We start from the raw sequence: 21,417 nt of genomic DNA on the forward strand, positions 1-21,417 counted from the left end.
CAATATATGCAGAAAAAAGAATCAGATTTGATTTGTCACATATCACACACATATGATAAATCAATATCACATATTTATATGTGTGTATATATATATAAACTTATTCCTCTTTTTCCCCTTTGATATGCCTCTTACTGGGCAAAATCCAATTTTACTTTAACCATTATCTCTGCCAAGAGGCATCTTCAAATTCTCACTGTCCTCCTCCTACTCTTCTTGTAGCTGTCTTCCCATTCAGAAAAAAACAGAACTTAAAACCCTAATTAACCCTTAATAAATCTCCCCAAATTCCTCTGACTCTACTTCCTTACCTTCTCCTGGATTCCTTCGTCGTCACCAGCAAAGTACAAAATAGGGACATTGAGTTCAGAGGAAGCTACCCACTGAAGTACGGCTCGGAGTTGCTTGTTCTGAACTGTATCACTTAGGCTATGATTGCTGACAATCACTTTGGGTGCTGCACATCCTTCAGGGGGCTGTCCTGATATACCTCTCAATTCATTATGGATAGCTTGATAGGCATTCTGCAGGAGAGTCTCTGCTGTCCCTGTGCCCTTGACTGGTAAGCACGCATATAAACTATCTGGGAAGGCTGAAGTTGGCCTGCTCGCATCCCCAGACTTATCATCTCCCAGCTCCGCCAAGGGAGAGTCACAGGACTTGGCAATAATGAGACATAACTTCATCACTGAGTCCATCAGATGTTCTACCATTTGCCCATTCATGTGGCCATCTAGCTGGCTAGCAACCATCTTGGTCAGCCCAGCAAAGGTACCACCAGCCTCACTGCCTTCACTTAATTTGATGGGAGAAGGGGTTACAGGTCTTTCACACTGGTGGCTATATTGTTCCTTAATTTGCTGTTCTGGCACCTTGGGTTCAGGGCTACGGTCACTCTTGAAGATGGTCTCACCAAGCAAATTCCGGATGAAGTTAAAGAAAACATTCATTAGATCCTTCTTTTCTGCTTCTTCTTGGTCACCTCCCATTTGAGGAGACTTAGGGCGGGACTCATCAGAAACTACAGGGGACTTGTTGGCAGGCAAGTTGGTGCTGCCAGCAGCTTCAAGGAAGCTCTGTGTATCCATGCTTCCTCCCTGGGCCAGGTGGTATTGAATCAGAAGTAAGGCAGATACGATCAGGTCCTTGGCCCAGGAGTCTGAATCACACATAAAATTCTCAGGTTTCTCTTGGTGATGCATAGGGGGGCTGAGGTTGCAAGTATCCAAAGGATATCCCAGAGGAGTGTCTGGTACAGGCTTGTACTGTTTGTTGGGAGCTGTAAATGTTGCTCTTTGGAAACCTGGAGATCTTCCTTCTTTTTGATTTTTATGCCAAAATGTCAATCCCTCTTTGACAAGGTGTTCACCCAGAGTTTCAGCACAAGACTTCTCCTTCTCTGGTTTGGATGCAGGACAGTACATTTCCCCCCTCAATTTACCTTCAGATTTCATGGTTGCAAAGTTTACATTTCGGTTTTTAGGGTCACCCATTCCTTTCATGGAGACAAGGGAGTAACTCTCAGACTTGTCCTTAGTTTTCCTGATATTTTCAGGGGGTTTCTTTGCAAACATTACAGTGTATAGCTTACTCAGCATGGCATCCATGATATCTGTGGCCTTCTGGCTTCCATGAGAGAATAAACTTCTTTTTACAGCTGAGACAAAGTCTGAATCAGTCATGAGGGTCCCTGTGACATTGTGGAGGTTCTTCATGAAGGAATCAATAAGATCTGAGACGACCTCTTTTGCATGCTTGAGCAGTACCTTCTTTAGCAGAATGGTGGCAATGGTTGTGTCTTTCACTTGGATCCTCAGTGTCTTCATGATGGAAACCATCATATCAGATACCACACTGTTAGCATAGGTCATGATCCCTTGACTAACAGAAGCTGTAAAGTCATCAGGTCTTTCTTGCCCTCTGAACATCCTTCTCTCCTCAGGTAAGGACCTTCCACCCTCTTTGGCATCACCTGCATTATGAGATTCAAACACCTCCTTGTAGAAGAAAGACTTCTTAGAAGCAGGCTTATCATCTGGACCCTTGCTTTCCTTGGTGCTCTCCTTGATCTTCAGAGTGGTCTTATATTTCAAATTTGGGGGACTCTGTAATGATCCTGAGGCTCTGTCACCAGAGCCTGGAGCCTTATCTGAGGTAGCATTCTTGGAACATGCAGAGACAGTCTCATTCACCAGTTCTGATGCCACCATACTCAAGCTTTTGTTGGGTGTGGGCTCATCTCCCATGTACAATGACTGATGGACACATTTGTTTTCAGAACCATTTATCCTCTCATTGATCTCCTTACGGGCCATGGCTATGACTAGATTTGTGAGGCGATTAGCATAGAAAGAAACTTCATCTACTGAATTCCCATTACTGAGATGGACACTGGCACCCTGGATGGGGTTCTCTCTGTGAGTCATCTCAAAGTGCAATCGTCCTGGACTGCCCTTGGTGGTGGTATTGTAATAGTCCACAGAGAAACCCTTGCAGGGGTCTCCTAAGTCACTCATTTCCCTGCCCAGTGAGGGTTCTCCAGGCTTGAACTTAACATCTTGGAACCCTGCTGTGCTTCTTTCCAAGTCTCTGCGGAGCCAGCTGAGCACTCTGATAGGATCAGTTGAGGCTTCCTTAAAAACAGACAAGGATTCATCCGACTATAACAAAGTAAAGACACTGGACATTCAGGACAACCTCAAAGATTTCGTTACAAAAATGCTCACCTTTCTCAAGCCTTAACTGTGGTATCATCACAATAAAAGTAACCAACATTTACCTAGGTACTTAGTATGTATCAGGCACTGTTCCAAGTATATTAAGATTATTATCTCACTTAGCAGTATTCTTTAAAAAAAGATTTTATTTGTTTATTAGAGAAAGAGAGAGAGAGAGAGAGAGAGAGCACGCTCATGAGTGAGGGGGAGGGACAGAGCGAGAGGGAGAAGCAGACTCCCTGCAGAGCAGGGCTCTATCTCAGGACCCTGAGATCATGACCTGAGCCAAAGGGAGATGCTTAACTGACTAAGCCACCCAGGCACCCCTCACTTAACATTATTCTTGCAATAAACTTAAATATTAGCTCTCTTATTATCCACATTTTACAGAGGAAGGGACTGAAGAAAGGAGAGATCTAGTTAGTTACTTATCTGAGGTTATACAGTTAATCACTGATGGAGCAGGAGTTCCAACCCAGGCAGTCTGACTCTAGAGCCCTGCTCTCAGCCACTACATGATATTGCTTTTAACAATATATATCCTTAAGATCTGACAGTCATCTGTTATGTAGCAGAGTCAGCATTTGAACTGAATCTGATTTTTCTTTTTTTTTAAAGATTGTATTTATTTATTTGAGAGATAGAGAGCATGAGAGGGAAGAGGGTCAGAGGGAGAAGCAGACTCCTTGCTGAGCAGGGAACCCAATGCGGGACTCGATCCTGGGACTCCAGGATCAAGACCTGAGCTGAAGACAGTCGCTTAACCAACTGAGCCACCCAGGCGCCCATGAATCCGATTTTTCTTATATTTATATTACTTGCTATTTTCTATGGCTTATCTGTTTTTATTTAGATCTCTTATTAAAACTATAGTTTTTAAAAAATTAGAGAATTCAAGGACAATTGTGCATAATTAATCACTTTGCCGGGCTACACAAGCACAGTATTGATATGTTAAATGGCTTCCAATGAACTATTTGATATCACTTAAGTGAACAATCTAATTTTTAATTGAGGAGTTAATATCTGTGGACAATTTATTAGTTTTGAATGAATACAGATTCTTTAATGAATACTAGCTGTAATAAGCACATATATGTATTTTTACATTTACATATTACAATCTATAATTTTCACTTGAACATAGGCTAAATTAAGTATGTGAAAGTGTCCTATTTACTATCAAATGTAAAGGAGTACTGTCATTATATTAATGTCTATCTAGGAATGACTGCAAGTATTGCCCATCTTTAAAGAATAATTTGGCACTTTAATTACCAAGTATCACATAAGTTACTAGCTACTATTTCTTAAATACTTGTGTTTGCCAGGCACTGTGCTCAGTGCTTTACACACATTATTTCACTTAATCCTCATATACAGCCTCATAATACACGGAGGTATTACTGTTCTGGTTTCATAGATGAGAAAACTGTGGCTTAGAGAAGTTACATAAATTGGCTAGTATCTCACAGCTGCCACATGATGGAATTTAGTATTCAAATCCAGTTCTGACTCTAGAATTGGCTCCCCACACCTTCAGTACACTGCTATGTTTGGATGACTTGGAAAGAAGAGAAAAGCAGTTCTATCAGTCTGCTATGGGGCTTGTTTAAGCTGTCTGTGGGCCATCGTGCTTGGTGCAAAGTTCTCCTAAATGGTTCTCCTAATTTGAATAATAGCTAAAACTTCACACTTTAGTGGAAAACTATGCATAAGCTATACCACAGTCTTCCACATTTTCTGATTCTGATTCTCTTGTAGCTATGTTACAACTCTGTAGATAACTGATAGCAATGTAATATAATTCTTGTTTATACATGTTAATTCTGACCAGAGAAAGTTCCACTGTAGAAAAGGTCAGTTTTGCCCGCATTTGCACATTCACTTCAATATTCCTGATCTACATATGTGGTTCTTTTCTTTGATTCTCCTTTGAACCTCACCAGTCTCTTGTTAATGATTAAAGCATTTAATGAATTTATTTTAATTTAATTAGTTTCAGAAATTTAATTAATTGAATTAATTATAAGAAAATTAGAGAAATAGAAAAATTAGAAAAATAGGGAGATAATTAATTAATTAATTTTAAGTAGGCTCCATATCCAGCATGGAGTCAAATGTGGGGCTTGAACTCTCAACTGTGAGATCAAGACCTGAGCTAAGAGCAAGAGTCCAATACTTAATGGACTGAGCCACCCAGTCTGAGCCCCACCATGAGTTTTGTCATTATTTCACCTTCTCTGAAAATAATCTTTTAACAGGTTTGGAAGTCTCTGCCAAGATGTCCAGCAGATTCACCTAACTGAGACAAATATCATCTTGAGGGAAGTATACCAGGTGCATCTTTCCTTTGACCCCAGAGGTGAATCCAAGGTGGCAACAGAACTTTGCATTCTGTTTTTTCTAGTTTTAATTTTTCTCTGTACTAACTTTGCTTTTGGTGTTCATTTTGGTTCCTTGATGGCCAATAACTGTTGGTGGCAGTGGTGATCAAGAATTTGGTTTTATTGTTTAACCATTTGGTGATCTCTTTAATGGATTAATTGTTTATAGAGATCTATTCTCTGTTGGGTAAGAGACAATGGAAAATTTGTTTTGCTAGTATTTTTTGCCCATCTCAAGCTCAAAGCAATTAAGAATTTTGTGCCCACTGAGAAGTAGAAGAGTTCTTTGATTTCTGGACAGGTGAGTCTTGTGTTTCTGTGTTTACTTTTGATACATGGTTGAAAGTTTATTATTTTTTTTTGGAGATTTAATTGACATATAACATATTAGTGTCAGGTATACAATATGATTCAATATTTGTACATATTGCAAAATGATCGCCACAATAAGTCTAGTTAATATCTTTCACCACACCATAGTTCAAGATTATTTTTTCTTGTAATGAGAACTTTTAAGATCTATTCTCTTTGCAACTTTCAAATATACAATACAGTAATAACAACTATTGTCACTATGCTGTACATTAAATCCCCAGGACTTATTTCTTTTATAGCTTGAAGTTTATACCTTTTGACTCTCTCAACTCACTTTGCTCACTCTCATACCACCCACCCCTGGCAACCACCTATCTGTTCTCTGTATCTAAGAGTTTTCCTTTTTAAGACTCTACATATAAGTGAGATCACACAGTATTTTGTCCTTCTCTGTCTGACTTATTTCACTTAGCTTAATACCCTTTAGGTCCATCCACGTTATTACAAAAGGCAAGCTTCCTTCTTTTTATGGTTGGATAATATTCTATTATGTATATATACCACATTTTCTTTATTAATTTATCCATGGATGGACACTTAGGTTGCTTCCATGTCTTGGCTATTGTGAATAATGCTGAAATAAACATAGGGTGCAGTTATCACTTCGAAATAGTGATTTTGTTTCCTTCAGATATACAGTTGGAAGTGGAACTGCTGAATCATATGGTAATTATTGTTAATTTTAATAATTTCCTCATGTGATTGCAATTAGTATTAAATGAGATAATATGCACAAAATCTGTACTCTTATAGTGATGTATAAAAGATAATACTACTTAAATATTTCAAATTAAGATTAGATTTCAGAAAAGGTAAGATAAGAGTAAGAGAAGTCAATAAACTTGATTTTTAGGAAATGCAGTGGAACATAGTTAACCATTTGTGGGAATACTAGGAAATAAAACTTGACCATATATCTATGGGGAAGTAGTGCTCTGGGTGAAAAGAGACATGCTGGAAGACAGTATGGCTAGGGATGTGTACTGTGATTCATTCCTGTGGGAGGTACGGGGAAACTACTTTCTGAATTTCTGTGATGAATTTTTTTAAAAATTATTTTTCTGAACCAAAGATCAGTAACAAGTGGGAAATTCTTTTTTTTTTTAAGCTTTTATTTATTTATTTGACAGAGAGAGAAAGTGAGGACAAGCATGGGGAGCAGCAAGCAGAGAGACAAGCAGGCTCCCAATTGAGCAGGGAGGCCAATGCAAGGCTTGATCCCAGGACCCTGGGGATGATGACCTGTGCTGAAGGTGGACTCTTAACTGACTGAGCCACCCAGGCACCCCCAAGTGGGAAATTCATTTTGGACATAATTCAGCTTTAAGAAGAAGTTTTAGGAAGAAGTTTTTAGGAGAGCTGCCTATAAGCATGTCTGAGAAAGAGACAGAGAAAGGGTGGTGGAGTCAGAGCAGAGACTGCATTCGAGAAATGGAAAATCAGGTTTGGATATACAAATTATCTACCATGATGGCCCTCTACTGTAGAGGTGATTTAGGGATTTAGGGTAGGTGATGTGTAATACAAACTACCTGCATAATTCAATATGTATATAGTGTCTGTATACAATACACTGTACCAGATACTGTGGGACATGTAAAAGATGAAAGAAATATGATCTTTGCCTTCTGGAAGAATAAAATCTACTGTAGAGACAAAATATGAACACAAATGTTACTACATACTTTGTTATCAGTGAAAATAATAAAAAGAGATATGTTGAATGTTACAAAAAGGACAGATAATTTTGGGTGGGTGACTAGAAAAAGTAGTGGCATTTGAGATGGACTTCTAAACATTTTGATAGTCAGATATAACAGGGTGGGCATTACTGGCAACAAAATGACACAAGCAAAATATATTATTTGGGATAATGCTAGTTATAAATCACATAGCCCTGAAGTATTAGTGGTATAAGAAAATAGAGCTTTATTTGTCAATCACCTTGTTTAGAGAGGACATTCAATGAGCAGCTTTCTTTGCAGTGACTTGGGGACTTAAGCTCTGCTTTTGCATGGTTTCACTCTTCCCTTGGGCCTCAAAACCCATTCTTCAAGTATATGAGGAACAATCAAGATCACGGAGAACTGAATGGGAGACTTTCACGGTCCAGACCTGACAGTATCAAACATCATTTTTACCGCTATCCCATTTGTCTTTGTCTTTTGAAAGCTTGATTATAATGTGTTTCAGCATGGGTCTCTTTGAGTTCATCTTTGTTGGAGTTTGTTGAACTTCTTGGATATTTATATTCATGGCTTTCATTGGATTTGCAAAGCTTTAAGCCTTTATTTCTTCCTATATCCTCTCTGCCCTTTCTCTTTCTCTTCTCCTACTGAGATTCCCACAATGTGTTGTGTTTGCCTCATGGTGTCCCACAGGTCCCTTTGGCTCTGTTCACTTTTCTTCGATCTTTTTTCTTTCTGTTCCTTAGAGATGTTAATTTTCATTGTCCTCTTCAAGTTTGCTGATTCCTTCTTCTGCCTGCTCAAATATGCCTTCAAATTCCTTTAGTGAAATTTTCATTTCTTTTATTATACTTCTCATCTGCATAATTTCTTCTAGGTTATCTCTAGGTTTTCTATCTCTTTATTGATGTTTGCATTTTGTTCATACATTGTTTTCTCAGCTTTCTCCACATCTTTCTTTTAGTTCTTTGAACATCTTTAAGACAGTTGTTTTTTGTCTGTTTTGTTTTTAAGATTTTATTTTTATTTTCTTTATTTGAGAGGCAGAGAGAATGCAAGAGAGAGCATGAGTGGGGGGAGGGGCAGAGGGAGAGGGAGAAGCAGGCTCCGATGTGAGGCTTGATCCAAGGACTCTGGGACCACGACCTGAGCTGAAGGCTGATGCTTAACTCACTGACCCACCCAGGTGCTCCAAGTTTTTATGTCTTTGTCTAGTGGATCTGCCATCAGGTTTTTTGCAGACACAATTTCTGTTGACCTACTTTTTTCCTTTGAGTTACACTTTCCTGTTTCTTTGTATGCCTTGTGATTGTTGTTGAAAACTGGACATTTGAATCTAATGGCTGAAAGTTTAGAATTGAGGCTACAAGCTATCAGTATTTGTCATTCATAAAAGCATTAAGTGTAAGCAGTTATAGCTTCCTACTCCCACATGATACCAAATCAGATTATAAAATCCCTTAAATTAAAGGATCTCTATTCTGATTGGAAAAAGTATTCTTTTTTTTTTAAAAAAAGATTTATTTACTTATTTGTCAGAGAGAGAGAGAGAGAGCATAAGCAGGGGGAGCGGCAGGCAGAGGGAGAAGCTGGCTCCCCACTGAGCAAGGAACCTGATGCAGGACTTGATCCCAGAACCCCAGGATCATGACCTGAGCCGAAGGCAGAGTCTTAACCAACTGAGCCACCCAGGTGTCCCTGGAAGAAGAATTCTTAAAGAACCTAACCCAGAAAGATTTTAGGACTTTAAGTTCACATAAGTTAGGATAATCTTTGGCAAAGAAGATGAATTTAATAATTTTGATTTAATAAAAACACCTATTTGACAGAGAGAGAAAGTGAGGACAAGCATTTGATTTAATAAAAACACCTATGTCTTTTATGATTTATCAGTATTACGTATAATGCAAGTATACATTTTTATGTTACTTTGATATGCTCTTCATAAACTTATACAAATCCAGCAAGCTAGTATTACTTCTACTTAATGTTTAATGTCATAAAAATATAAATTTGTGTTAATCAAATTGAATATTATTCTGACAAACTTTATTTTAACAGTTATTATATTTTATAGTATTGTTGGCTTAATGGTAAATTTCCAGCATCTTTCTGTAACTTAAAACACAGGTATTAAATTGAGTTATTTAATGGATATTCATTGGATACTTTGATCATTTCTAAGTAAGATAGAATACTGAAATCCTAATGGTTAAAAACAGTTTATATGCTTTTGCTTATTATTTTTATTATGATAGAGAAGCTATATCTTTGGGTCTGTTAATAAATATGTCCATTTCTGCCACTTGGTTATAAAGGGATGTATATGGCTGTAGAAGGTTGTTTTATGTGTGTTCATGCATTCTGCTAGTATGCACCTAAGCTAGTGTATAACAGTTTACAGTTATATACTTCCCCTCCCCCACATATTTTTTATGAAATAGAAAAAATGGAAAGTACTTTGCCTAAAAGTTTTTATTAGTATAACTTAACTATATTTAGGAACAATGGTTTCAGGGAAATCCAGTGGTGTACGTTCTTGTTTTTATAGGAGCTAAAGGTGAAACCTGGTAGAAAAAATTTCTTATTCTTGACTTCCCAGTCTCAGGATAGCAAGGAATGGAGGCCTTTAAAAGTTCAATTTGAGCTTCCTTATGAAGACTTCCAGTAAATCAAACTTAACGCCTATCTGATTGTTATACCTATGTAAATAATCAACCAAATCTGATTAAATTAGCCTTATTTTGAGATAAAAATTACTTTATTTTGAGATTTATCAAAATGGAGGCAACTGTAGGGGGAAAAATTGTGCTCCAACAGAAAATGATACATTGTTTATAATCTACAGATTAAGCATTGTTTACAGCCTTCCACATAATCTGATTCTGATTCTGTGGGGGCTATTTTACAATTGTAAGCTGTAGATAATTGACAACAATGCAGAAGAAGTCTACATGTCTATAGACGTGTAAATTCTGTCTAGTGGAGGTTCAGCTGACTTCCCTTCTCCACTGTGGAAGAGGCCAGTTTGGCCTCTCTTTGCACATTCATTTCAATATTCCTGGTCTATAATCCATCTCTTTCTTTATTCTCCTTTGAACAGGTTGTAACACCTCCCCAGTTACCTCATTAATGAGTTAAATAAAATCTTTTACATGTGTTCCTTTTCATATCTGGTTGAGAGTCCGGATTTTATTCCCCCCCCCCTTTTTTTTTCGAAAATTATCCCTTAATATTACCTACATATTTAAAGATAGGCTCATTCTCTGCAAATAGGCATGTTTCATAATTGGGCTGTAACATGTACAAGAAAGTCTTATGATGCAGATGTGGGGCTTATTCTTTTATCTTTTTTCAATTCTTTTCACAGATAATTAAAAAAATATAGCGTAGAATGACGGGGGGAAATCGGAGGGGGAGATGAATCATGAGAGATGATGGACTCTGAAAAACAAACTGAGGGTTCTAGAGGGGAGGAGGGTGGGGGGATGGGTTAGCCTGGTGATGGGTATTAAAGAGGGCACATTCTGTGTGGAGCACTGGGTGTTATACACAAACAATGAATCATGGAACACTACATCAAAAACTAATGGATGTGATGTATGGTGATTAACATAACATAATAATAAAAAATATATAGCGTAGTACACAGCTTTATGATGGAGTATAAAGAACTGTGTTAGCTTGCTGTGTTTATAGGTTTTTATTGTCCATTTACATTCTTTGAACCTAAAAAGTATATACCCTAAGTCCATTATTCCACTTGATCCAGGAGAATTTTGCAAAAGTGGTTGATGAAGCCATAGTGACTGACTGAAAGACTAACCACATGTGTTTTTCTATCAATGCAGTCTATAATCAAATACCCATCTCTTCCAAACCCCATTGCTCTCTTGCAATCTTTAACTCTTTCTCTTTTTATACGGTAATATCGTGAGCAGCTGGAGAAGGTGGATGCCAAATTACTTCTGAGTCTTTCTTATTTAAGGCCAGGGAAAATTTTCACATCCATGAAGGAGACTATAAAAAGGGTTAAGGGGTTTAATTTTCTCTCCGCAGCCATCTTCTGTTCCAGTATCTTAGTTTGAAGTCAACATATATACCTACCATTTTATTCTTCACCTCTAGCTCTGTTAAATATACTTTATGAAATTTTTCCTGACCACTTTCCACTCTGATCTGTTCTTTAAACACCTATAGCAATTATTGCCAGAAAATCCATTTGGCAAATTATCATGAACTTCTTATATTTAGGGTCTACTGGTTATTTAGAACTTTTTGATTATTTTTATATTTTCACACATATATTTTTTATTTTCCCAAATTAATAGTATGGTCTATGAGGGCAGAAATTTTTTTTCTTTCTTTTTCTTTAAGATTTTATTTATTTGAGAATGAGAGAACGAGCAGTGGGGAGGGTTAGAGGGAGAGAGAGAGAGAGAGAGAAGCAGACTCCTGCTGAGCAGGGAGCCCGACATGGGGCTCGATCCCAGGACCCTGAGATCATGACCTGAGCCGAAGGCAGACGCTCAACCGACTGAGCCACCCAGGCGCCCCTCTTTCTTTCTTTTTTTTTTTTGCATCCCCCAGAGTGCTCCTCCCTTAATGAAAAATCATGACCTTTTCTGTTTATTTGATTCAGTATTGAAATCCATCTATCTTTTGTTTTTCTACATGACAGAGCAGAGGTAAATAAAAGATCTAATAGAAGCAGTTTTGGTTGGCACTTACTCTATAGTAATTGGATATTTATTATCTATATGTTTTAATGTCTTAGATTTGTTAGTGTTTTCTCTCTTAGGCTACATAAGATAGACCAAATAGATTTTGAATAAACAGAAGATGGGTCATGTAGCATTACATGCAAATAGGTGTTTGAGAAATATTAATAAGGATAAGAATTGCATAGTGATTCCATTAGATTATGAGATCCTTAAAGAAAAAGAATTCTGTCTAATCTGTTTTTATATCTCTGACCCTAGGAATCAGCACAGAGTCTATGCCAGTGATCCATGACTGTCCCTCAACTCCAAGTCTACCCTTCTTTGCCTTGTTCTGTGACACTGGAACTGGAAAGACGCTGCACTTCTGGCCCACTTGAACTCTCTGGGAAGTGTCTTTGGCCCCAGCAGCCTAGTGCTCCTGTGGCAGCCACACTCTCTCCAAAGAGATCTGAAGCCACCTTGGCTGAAGGAGAGGAAGCTTCTGTGAGGTCTTAGTCTTTTCCTGTCCAGTCTCTGGCAGCCTAGGGGTAGTGGCTGCTCTCTACACTTGCTACTTCTGGAATTCTCAGAGTCCTCTTTTACAGCTTTTAGTAGTTAACTTGTTAACTATCTTTCACTAAATTTTTTAATATCACATTATTTGCTATGGTTTCCATCTTCTGACTGGACCCTGACTTACAGTGCCTGATACTAAGTACTTAATAAATGTTTGTTGAATGATGACGGCAGAATGATAATGTTACTTAGATGAGAGCTTATAGTTCTGAGAATTTTGAGGCATCCTACATTTCAGAAAATAGTTTCTATGAACTTTGTAGACATTTGTTTGAAATCCAATCCCTTTCTGTTTGAAAATAAAAGAAAATTTTACAGCTGTAATATATAGGTTTTGCATTAATTATACTATGTTTCTTCTATGAAATTACCATATATGGGATTTTCCCCAAAAAACAATATGGATAAGAATTTTTTGTTCTAGAGGAGTTCATGTTTTTCCCCAAGAAATTCAAGTAAGTAGTGAGTAAGTAAGAGTAGTGAGTAAGAGAGGTGAGGAGTGGTGGTGGAGTTCGTAAGTCTATTCTTAATGGTATTCCACCTTATTCCTAAATTAGTATTTATAAAGAGGTCAACCCTTACCATTTTCCAGTCCTGGGGTTGGCTGTCTCCAGGTGAAAAGACATCAACTTTGCATACTCCATTTTGGCTTTGTAACCAGTCAACCCTATCCGACATCTGGAAGTAGAAAAAAAAAATGAAAGGGTCATCAAAGGACAAGTTACATGAAATTAATGAGAAATAAAACAAATGGCTGAGGTGTGGAAAATAGGAGCAATGCTTTCAATAGAGACCTGTCCCAAGAGCTACTTCAACCCACGGGACTCTAGATCTCTTCATTCTCAGTTCTCAATTGCATGAAGATTTCTTAAATACATATATCTCTAGTACTGAGGCCAGTGCCTGCTATATGCTAGAGGTGCTTAATACAGATTTGTTCGTGAATGAACCTATGTAACCAGGTCCTGCTCTATGTGTCCTTGCTTGACAGCCTTTCCACATCCTGGACTTTCACTAAACACTCAAAACTCAATGTGATCAAAATAGAATGAATTTCCATTTTCTCTGCCTCTTCTTGTCCCACTAACTTATTATTTTTTGCCCCACCAACTTATTTTTAAAGTAATATATGCTTCATTTTCATTAATTTCCAGAGCACTAACTTAACTTATATTAGCAGTAGTAAGTCTAGTAACTCCTCCTTAAGACCAATCCCTTCCTCCAAATAGCCAAAGGTGGGGAAATTCTTAGTCTCCATGGTTGAGCCAAACTTCTGGATGCCAAGAGAAAAGAGATGCCACGTACACCATCCAATGGACCTTGGCGTGGATGCCCTTGCTGATGTTGATTGTTCCATAACCCTCCCAATACTTTGCTCTACTCCCTAATCTCAGTAATGGCACTGCCATCTAGCTAGTTTTCCAAACCAGAAAACTGATAATCATTTTAGCTGTCTTCTCCCATCCCAAGCCTCCCTCTAACTGCTACCACTTTCTTCTTTCATTTGTCATCACTTTTCATGAAAGAATTGCTTATACTTGCTTTTTGTTAACCTCAAAATTTAGCATAACAGCCCCTATTCCTTTGGCCTTAGTCTTGTCCACTTTCCTTAGCATCGCATCTTATTTGATAGTCTTTGAAAACATGGCTAATTATCATATTTGTCCACTGACAATCTACAAGTATGAGAGGCTTCTCTTTGACCTCTTTTCTCCATGCCAGACTTCCATTACCAGGCTTCCACACTGAAGTTCACTTTTTTCATTATAAACTTTGCTTACATCTGTACTTCTCAACAAGGTGGAATAAGATGGTCAATTTTTCCTCTCTAATGTAAATATCTTTAAGAAGTATGTATATATATATATATATTCATATTTGGTTAGAATAAAATAAAACATTTATTTAAAATTGTTAGAGGGCCACCTGGGTGGCTCAGTCAGTTAAGTGGGTAAGCTTCTGCCTTCAGCTCAGGTCATGATCCTGAGGTCCTGGGATCGAGCTCCTGCTAAGTGGGGAGTCTGCTTCTCCCTCTGCCCCTACCCCGGTTCCTGTGCGCACGCAAGCATGCTCTCCCTCTCTCTCTCTCAAATAAATAAAATCTTTAAAAAATAAAATTGTTATAAGTTGTTTTAAACTGTTACAATAAAGTCCAAAAGCTTATCCTAATTTTTTTACAGTGAAATATAATTTTATAAAAAATTGCTTGAAATAAGCATTATTAAGGGTTGAATATCTGGTTAATTGGAAATGTTTGTTTTAAAGACTTTGGGCAGTGGTGGGGGTTGACATCCTCCCTCAAAATAAAACCAACACAAATCAAATACAGATTATGCACGATTTAAGCTTACTTATAAATGGATTTATTATTTTTCTTATATAGACTATTACAAGTAATTATTTAAAAATATAGAAGACCTTTTAAGAGCTACTTGTCCTTCTCTCCCACAAGGATTTGTACCTGTTTTCACACTCTAATCACTAACTCAGATTAGGAACACTGTTTCTCTTACTCTTCCTGACACTGTAATACAATAGTTTCCTTGGGTACATAGTGGGTTTTCCTCCCTGATTAGATGTTAGAATCACCCAGAGAACTGTTTAAAGATACTGAATCTGAGATACTACCTCCCAAAGAATTTATTTCATTGGTTTTTGGGGTGGGGAAACTTAGGCACTGAATTTCTTAAAAGCATCCTGGGTGATTTTAAGGTACATCAACATAAGAATGAGAATCCCTGGAGATTCTGAGAAAAACTGGCCGGCTCCAGATTTATTTTTATTTATTCTTTTCTTTAAACATTTTCTAAGATTTCCTAACATTCTTCAGTATCTTATTTTTTTTTTTACAACCATAACAAGGGAGTTCTTAATGTCTATGAAGTTAAGCCTTGTATTGTCTCTCAGCAACTATTATATGCTAATATTCTTATGCTTGAGTAAGCATATTGCCATGAATAAAGGAATGGATGTTACTATTACTTGGACAGAGAATGAGAAGACTTGGAAACAGGTTGCTCTGAACTGTTGATAGACCAAGTGAGAGCCAGAAGCTTACCTTTCAATCTCCAGTTGATATTTTATCTTAATGAATTACTTCTAATAGAAAATGACAAAATCAGTAGGGGCTCCTGGCTTATTTAAGCTATATATTGCAATTTAAAAGCAAGAATGAAAATTAAGTACAAAAGTAAGGAAATTATGTGATCACTTACTTTTACTGAGGACAGGTTCTGAGATATGAGGAAAGCTCGTGATTAATTTGTTGTTGTCTTCACTATCCCTAAATTTACCAAACCCTCCTGCCATGAAATATAAGGGATCTGCAATGGAAAGACACAAATAAAAATGACTAATTTTACATATGAACCCTATTGCTCTCATTACCAAATAATGATTTTGACTTACTCATTATTTTTCACATGTAGTACACAAGCCATGAGTACAAAATGACATTCAAATTTATAGTCCAGATCTTAATCTGGGTGTAGTCTGATGTTCCCAGATGACCAAAAAAAAAAAAAAAAAAAAAAGGTTAAAAGGTTCCATCTTCTGGCCAACACTTTCTGAAATGATTATTGTTACTCTCCACTTTCAAATTAGTAATAATCATAAAGGCTTATTTAACAATGACAAAACTAAAAGTTTTAATTTTAGTCTCAACTTCTTGATTAGGAGGTCAAAAAGTAAGTAGCTAGAATGAAGAATAAGTGTCCTGAATTCATGGATCTCAAAGCACTTTGTAAATATTCTTTTGAGGACTTGAGAGAAATAGACATCTTCATGTTGTAAAGGTTATTTATAGTTAACGTTAGATCTAGCTTCCAGATCAAAGATCTTCCTTGTACTTCCTCTTCTAAGACATTTAAATAGAAGACATTAGGGCATTGTACTCTCATATTGGAATATCCATGCACCTTCCCCTCCCCGCTGTGATGTCTCTCTAAATCCCACCCTTGCTTGATAGCTCAGGACAAGCTTACCACATCTATGAAATATTTTCTAAGTACCCAACTGAATGTGATTGCTCCTCTATCAAAGTTTCCATCATATTTTGCTTCAACCTTTACATCCCATCTAGCCCTTTAATTGCTCACATATATTTCATCTCTTTTATTAGCTGGCTTTCTGAGGACAGATGCATTTTCTTACTCATCTCTGTATCCCTCACAGTAACTAGTGTCTTAAGTTGGTGCTTAATAATTACCTGCTGAAAGAATGAATATAGGAATACTGCCTATTTCAAATTCCAGATAGTATAATCTTTTCGTTCTTTCTTAAATAGGAGTATCTAAGAACAACAAAAAAAATGGTTTGCTCAAATTTGCTATGGTGGTAAGCCACACATTCAGGCTCTCTTGAAGCTTGATTCCTTTTGGGGATAAGTTCACCCTAGAGACATATCCAAGGTATAAATATTTATCCCATGATTTATTAACAGAACTTCCTAGCCCAATAATACAAATAAATCAACAACCTTTTGGTCATATATATCCAGCAAACACTTCTGCTTACATGTACTAATGTTTTTATCCTATTTTCTATGTCTTCTGCATTGTTATCTGCATCCATGAAGCTTTTTTTAGACTTTAAACTCCCTAAATTGTCCTGGCTAATTGTATTTATATGAAGTACTTAAATATCTTTTGATGATAATGATATTCCAGACTTCTAAATCTGTATACATTTCCCATAATGAAATGAAAAAGAGGGAAGGAAAATCTAGAGTTTAATAGAGCCAATGAACAGATTCATAAATAGCTTAAGTTCAAAGTTGGTGAATAATATCCTGGAGTTAGGGTAGAAAATAAAAGAGAAAAAAGATGATTTGTATTACCTATTAAATTTGATGAGGAAAGAAAGCTAACTCTATACAATGCATAGATAAATGGATCCTAGAAACCATTTATTCTAACACCCTCATTTTACAGATTAAGAAACTGAGGCCCAGAAAGGGAACGTTAAAAACACTGGATATATTCCTTTAAATATTAGAGCTCTGCAGGTTAACATCCCAGAAGCTATGAAATTTTTCTATAGCTAATAGAGGGATCCTGTGGCCCACAGAAGGATACCCCTTAAAAATGCCAATGTGGTTACTACCTCAGTAATAATTGAGGAGGAGTGCAAATCATGAATGCCAGACAGAGAGGGCATAACACAGGGATTTGGTTATGGGTTATGGTTCCTGTACTTCAGACCATAGCTCTATCTCAAGACATTTTTCTCCTATATCCATCACAAGCAAGAGGCTCCTGTTTACTCAAGGTTCTTAAAGTCACAGAAAAGCCCAAATTACAGGCAACATAAATGAAGCTTTTGCAGGGTTGATACATATCTGATCAGGTTTTAAAGTTTATTTCAACCAAGTTTTATTACTAGTTTTAAAAAGGAAGAATATATTCAATTATATCCATTCTCTTTTTCTCTCTCATTCCCTTCTCCTAAGTGCCTGGCACATTGTGCACACTCAATAAATTTGTTTTTTGCTGACATCAGTTACAATTGATTTTGTTTAAATAAGGATTAGAAGTGTGTGTGTGTCTTTTCCCTTGGTGATACCATTCACTGTTAAGCTTCTCTGTGGATCTCCTCCGTTTTCACTTTCCCTTAGCTTCTTCCTCTGGTGCCTCATGTCTTTTCCAATTCTCTACTGTCTAGCCAAGGCTTCAGAAATAACAGTAAAGAGGATGAAAGTAAATGGGAATCAGGACTCAGCTATACCAGTCTGATTTTGCTATTAGAGTACTAGGAGAACAACAACAACAACAACTTTTGGAATAGCTACACAATGAAGAGAAGTCAGCAGTTAGTTAAGCTTCCAGTCAAATTGGGAAGTAAGGAGTAACACACCCTCATGATCCCAAAAGGATGGCTGAGGAGTTCTGGTTAAATCTGCAACAAAATTAAAATTTCAGCAGCAAAGATGATAGGTTTAGCTGTAATGCTACTGAGGGAGAGGCTCATTTATTTCCAGAAAACTCTGATGTAAAATTAAAATTGACTGTGCAAAGAGGGAAGTTGATTGAACATTAAAAGTTAACCATCACTTGTCACTGAGTTCTCCTTTTTAACTACAGAGGCTCAGAAAATGGGCTGTTTAATCAGTCCAGTGGAATTTCCTACCTCTGTAGCGCTGGAATAGTGAACCACAGAAGACTCCAGACTACACTTTAAAAGTCAATGAAGATGCTGGGATGTTCTTGCTCAGCTCAAGATCTTGTTTCCTCCCCCAGACTTCCATGTACCTCCCCCTTGTTGGGACTGAAGAGCGACATCAGAATTGTAACTGGTGATATCACTGTCTCTATAGCAACAGTAGTTAGGCTATCAGAAACTGAGTTGTCAAAGGACAAGGGGGTTAGGTTGAGATATACTCCATGTCTCTGACGCTTAGTTTGGAAGGACTGGGCTTGCTTTCCCCTAATTAATTTTCTCCTTTAAGTATCTAATTTAGGAAGGGAATATGGGAAGGGAAAATTTTGCCAATGGGTTGCACTTTAAAGCAACAGAGTATTTATTATGTATGAACAAATTCAGATGGGTACAGAGAGGAAGAAATAAAAATTGAGCATCTACTAAATTTTTTTATGCAAAGCCCCATGGTATCACTTCATTATGTGGACCCAGCCTTGACTCTGAATTATAAGCATCTTACCTTTTGTAAAAAATAAATAAATAAACAAACAAACAAATAAGTAAATTTGCAGATATTTTGCCCAAACTGACCAACTCTGGGTTATAATTTATCTTCAATGGTCGGATACAGTCGCACTAATCCATTCTCTGCAGTGCCTCAATCTGAGGAAATGTGCTGGGATAAATCAGACTTAGAGGCATTTGGTTGACAATTTCTATCCTTGAGGAGGACTTTATTCTTAGTACATCCTCTTTGGAAATATTACCCTATGTACTCTTAATTAATGATTAAGTATAGGACTAGTACATAGTTTCCAAGAAACAAAAAGAATCTTGACCAAGGCCACAAGATAAAGATTAAAATTGTTAACAGATTCAAAAGTGACTGACTGGTTTGTTACAGGCTTTCTTCAACAAGGTTATCTATCTATTGATGATCTTTTATATTGTCTCAGTTTCTTCATCTTTACAATAAAGACATTGGGCTTACTCATCTCTTAAATTCCCTTCCAGCTCTAACAGCCTAGAACTCTGATACTTCGGTGGTATTTAAATAGAACTTCACATACATGCGTATAGTACTTTGCAGTTGACAAAGCACCTTCACACCCATTATGTCATCTTATCCTCGCAATAATCTTTTGAGGTAACAGGGCAGGTATTACTTTTCCTATTTGATAGGTGTAGAAACCTGCCCAGATTACAACTATTAACGGGTAGAGCTAGGACTGGGATCTAGTATTCTGAGTTTTAAGTCAGTGCTCTTTCAACAATATGCAATCTTGAAATTAGTATTGAGAAAATGAGTCAGTGTTTGACTTCAAGTGTAAAATAGCAGACTTGCCATGTTACACAGGTGTTAGGAGGCTGCTGATGATAATGGGGTCTGTCAGTTTATCAGAACCAATTAAGTATTTTATATTCATATTGACCTCAGAAGCAACTATTAGAGAATTTTAAGTGCTGGGTGAACACCGGATGAGGCCAAGAAATATGACTGTGTAGCATTCATTATTAAACCTCTCTGATAAAATTTCTTCAAGAAATTTTCTTTTTCTTCTGGAGTTTCTTTTCTCTTCCAATGCAATTTGGTACAGGACACTTCAAGAAATAGTGGGGGTGGGGATGGAGTGGGAAACAACCAATCTTACAGGCCCAATAACAGGCAACCTCTACTCATTAGGGGACTTTTGTCCATCCAAGCAACTCACACTACTTTCTTCCTGAAAAAACAAAGCACTGAAAGAATTACCAAATCTAGAAAGATTCCCCCAAACTAGTTTGTTTTCTGATAAGCCCAAGGCAGATGTCTCAGGACAGGTTGCTGGTTGCTGTCTCCCACTCAGAAATAGTGAGCGACCAGAATAAACTATTTAAAAATCCAAGTGTTTAATCTTTCTGCAATCTCCTCACGCTCTAGAAACCTCTCTCTAGAACAGTGCAGATTCTCAAAGAGGTCCACAGTTAAGAAAATAAAAATCATAAACTATTGTTCTAGAATCACCTTGAGTTTCTTTCTAGAAACATGTGCAGTGGCATACATAACCCACTAAATTTTACTTAACATTTCAGGAGATTCACAGATTTCCTTGAGCCCACTCATGAATCACACCCCACGTTAAGAATCCCTGGAGTCGTATGTCAGGTGGTGGTAAGTGCTTTCATATTAAGTAAAAACAACATAGACAATGGAATGATGACCACCTTGGGTGTCAGAGAAGTTTTCTTTGAGCAGAAACTTGAGCTGGTGTAGACATTTGAGCGAGCATGCCAGGTAAAGGGTACAGCAAGAGCTATGGCTCCGAGGAGAGAATGTGCTTGGCGAGTTCGAGGTGCACATCCTCATTTCTATTTCTCTTCCTTATTTCTCTACGTCCCGCCTCACTCCTTTCTTGTCCAACCTCTCCTCTGGACCCTGGTTTTCTCCTTTGAGAACTTCCCGAGTGCCGGGGCCACGCCTCCATTTCCCCTAGTCTCACCAGAGCTGCTGACATTTTCAGGGAATAATAAACTGAACTGAGAGTCAGGGAAGTTGGGCTCTCTGCAGCTCGGGTTCTACCATTTTGCACGTCCTTCAGTCAGTCACTAGTTGACTCTTAACTTCACGTTCCTTGGCAGTAAGATTATAGTCCACTCCAGATCTGAGATTCTAACCCCAAGATTCTTCTCTATTTCCTCTCTTTGTCCTCTCCTTCACGTTTCCTCCCTTGCGCCCCGCTCTCTTTCCCTAGGTCTCTTCTCTCCACACTCTACCCCAATCTCTGACCCACCCCGTCTCTTCCCGGTTAGCGCCTGCGCAGACAGGCGTGGACGATCACTTTGGCCCCGCTCA

The 21,417-nt window shown here is 37.6% G+C and overlaps 1 protein-coding gene across 2 annotated transcripts in view; it reads right to left on the reverse strand.

Moving 5' to 3' along the window:
• AKAP3 (A-kinase anchoring protein 3) overlaps positions 1 to 13,124 on the reverse strand; it is a 30,936-nt gene extending 17,812 nt beyond the window's left edge. Inside the window, exons 1-2 of one of the 2 annotated variants that reach the window (XM_028120976.2) lie at positions 13,029 to 13,124; positions 312 to 2,633 (exon numbers count right to left, since the gene is read on the reverse strand). In XM_028120976.2, the coding sequence (XP_027976777.1) occupies positions 312 to 2,633; positions 13,029 to 13,124 (2,418 nt within the window). Of the gene's footprint in view, positions 1 to 311; positions 2,661 to 13,028 lie in introns of both variants that reach the window. The other variant, XM_088025880.1, reaches the window with a different exon arrangement.
• Between the last annotated feature and the right edge of the window lie 8,293 nt (positions 13,125 to 21,417).

Source organism: Eumetopias jubatus, unplaced genomic scaffold, assembly GCF_037043125.1.
Source record: "Eumetopias jubatus isolate StellerSeaLion01/CBP00866 unplaced genomic scaffold, mEumJub1_p1.0 scaffold_8, whole genome shotgun sequence".
Taxonomy (NCBI): domain Eukaryota; kingdom Metazoa; phylum Chordata; class Mammalia; order Carnivora; family Otariidae; genus Eumetopias; species Eumetopias jubatus.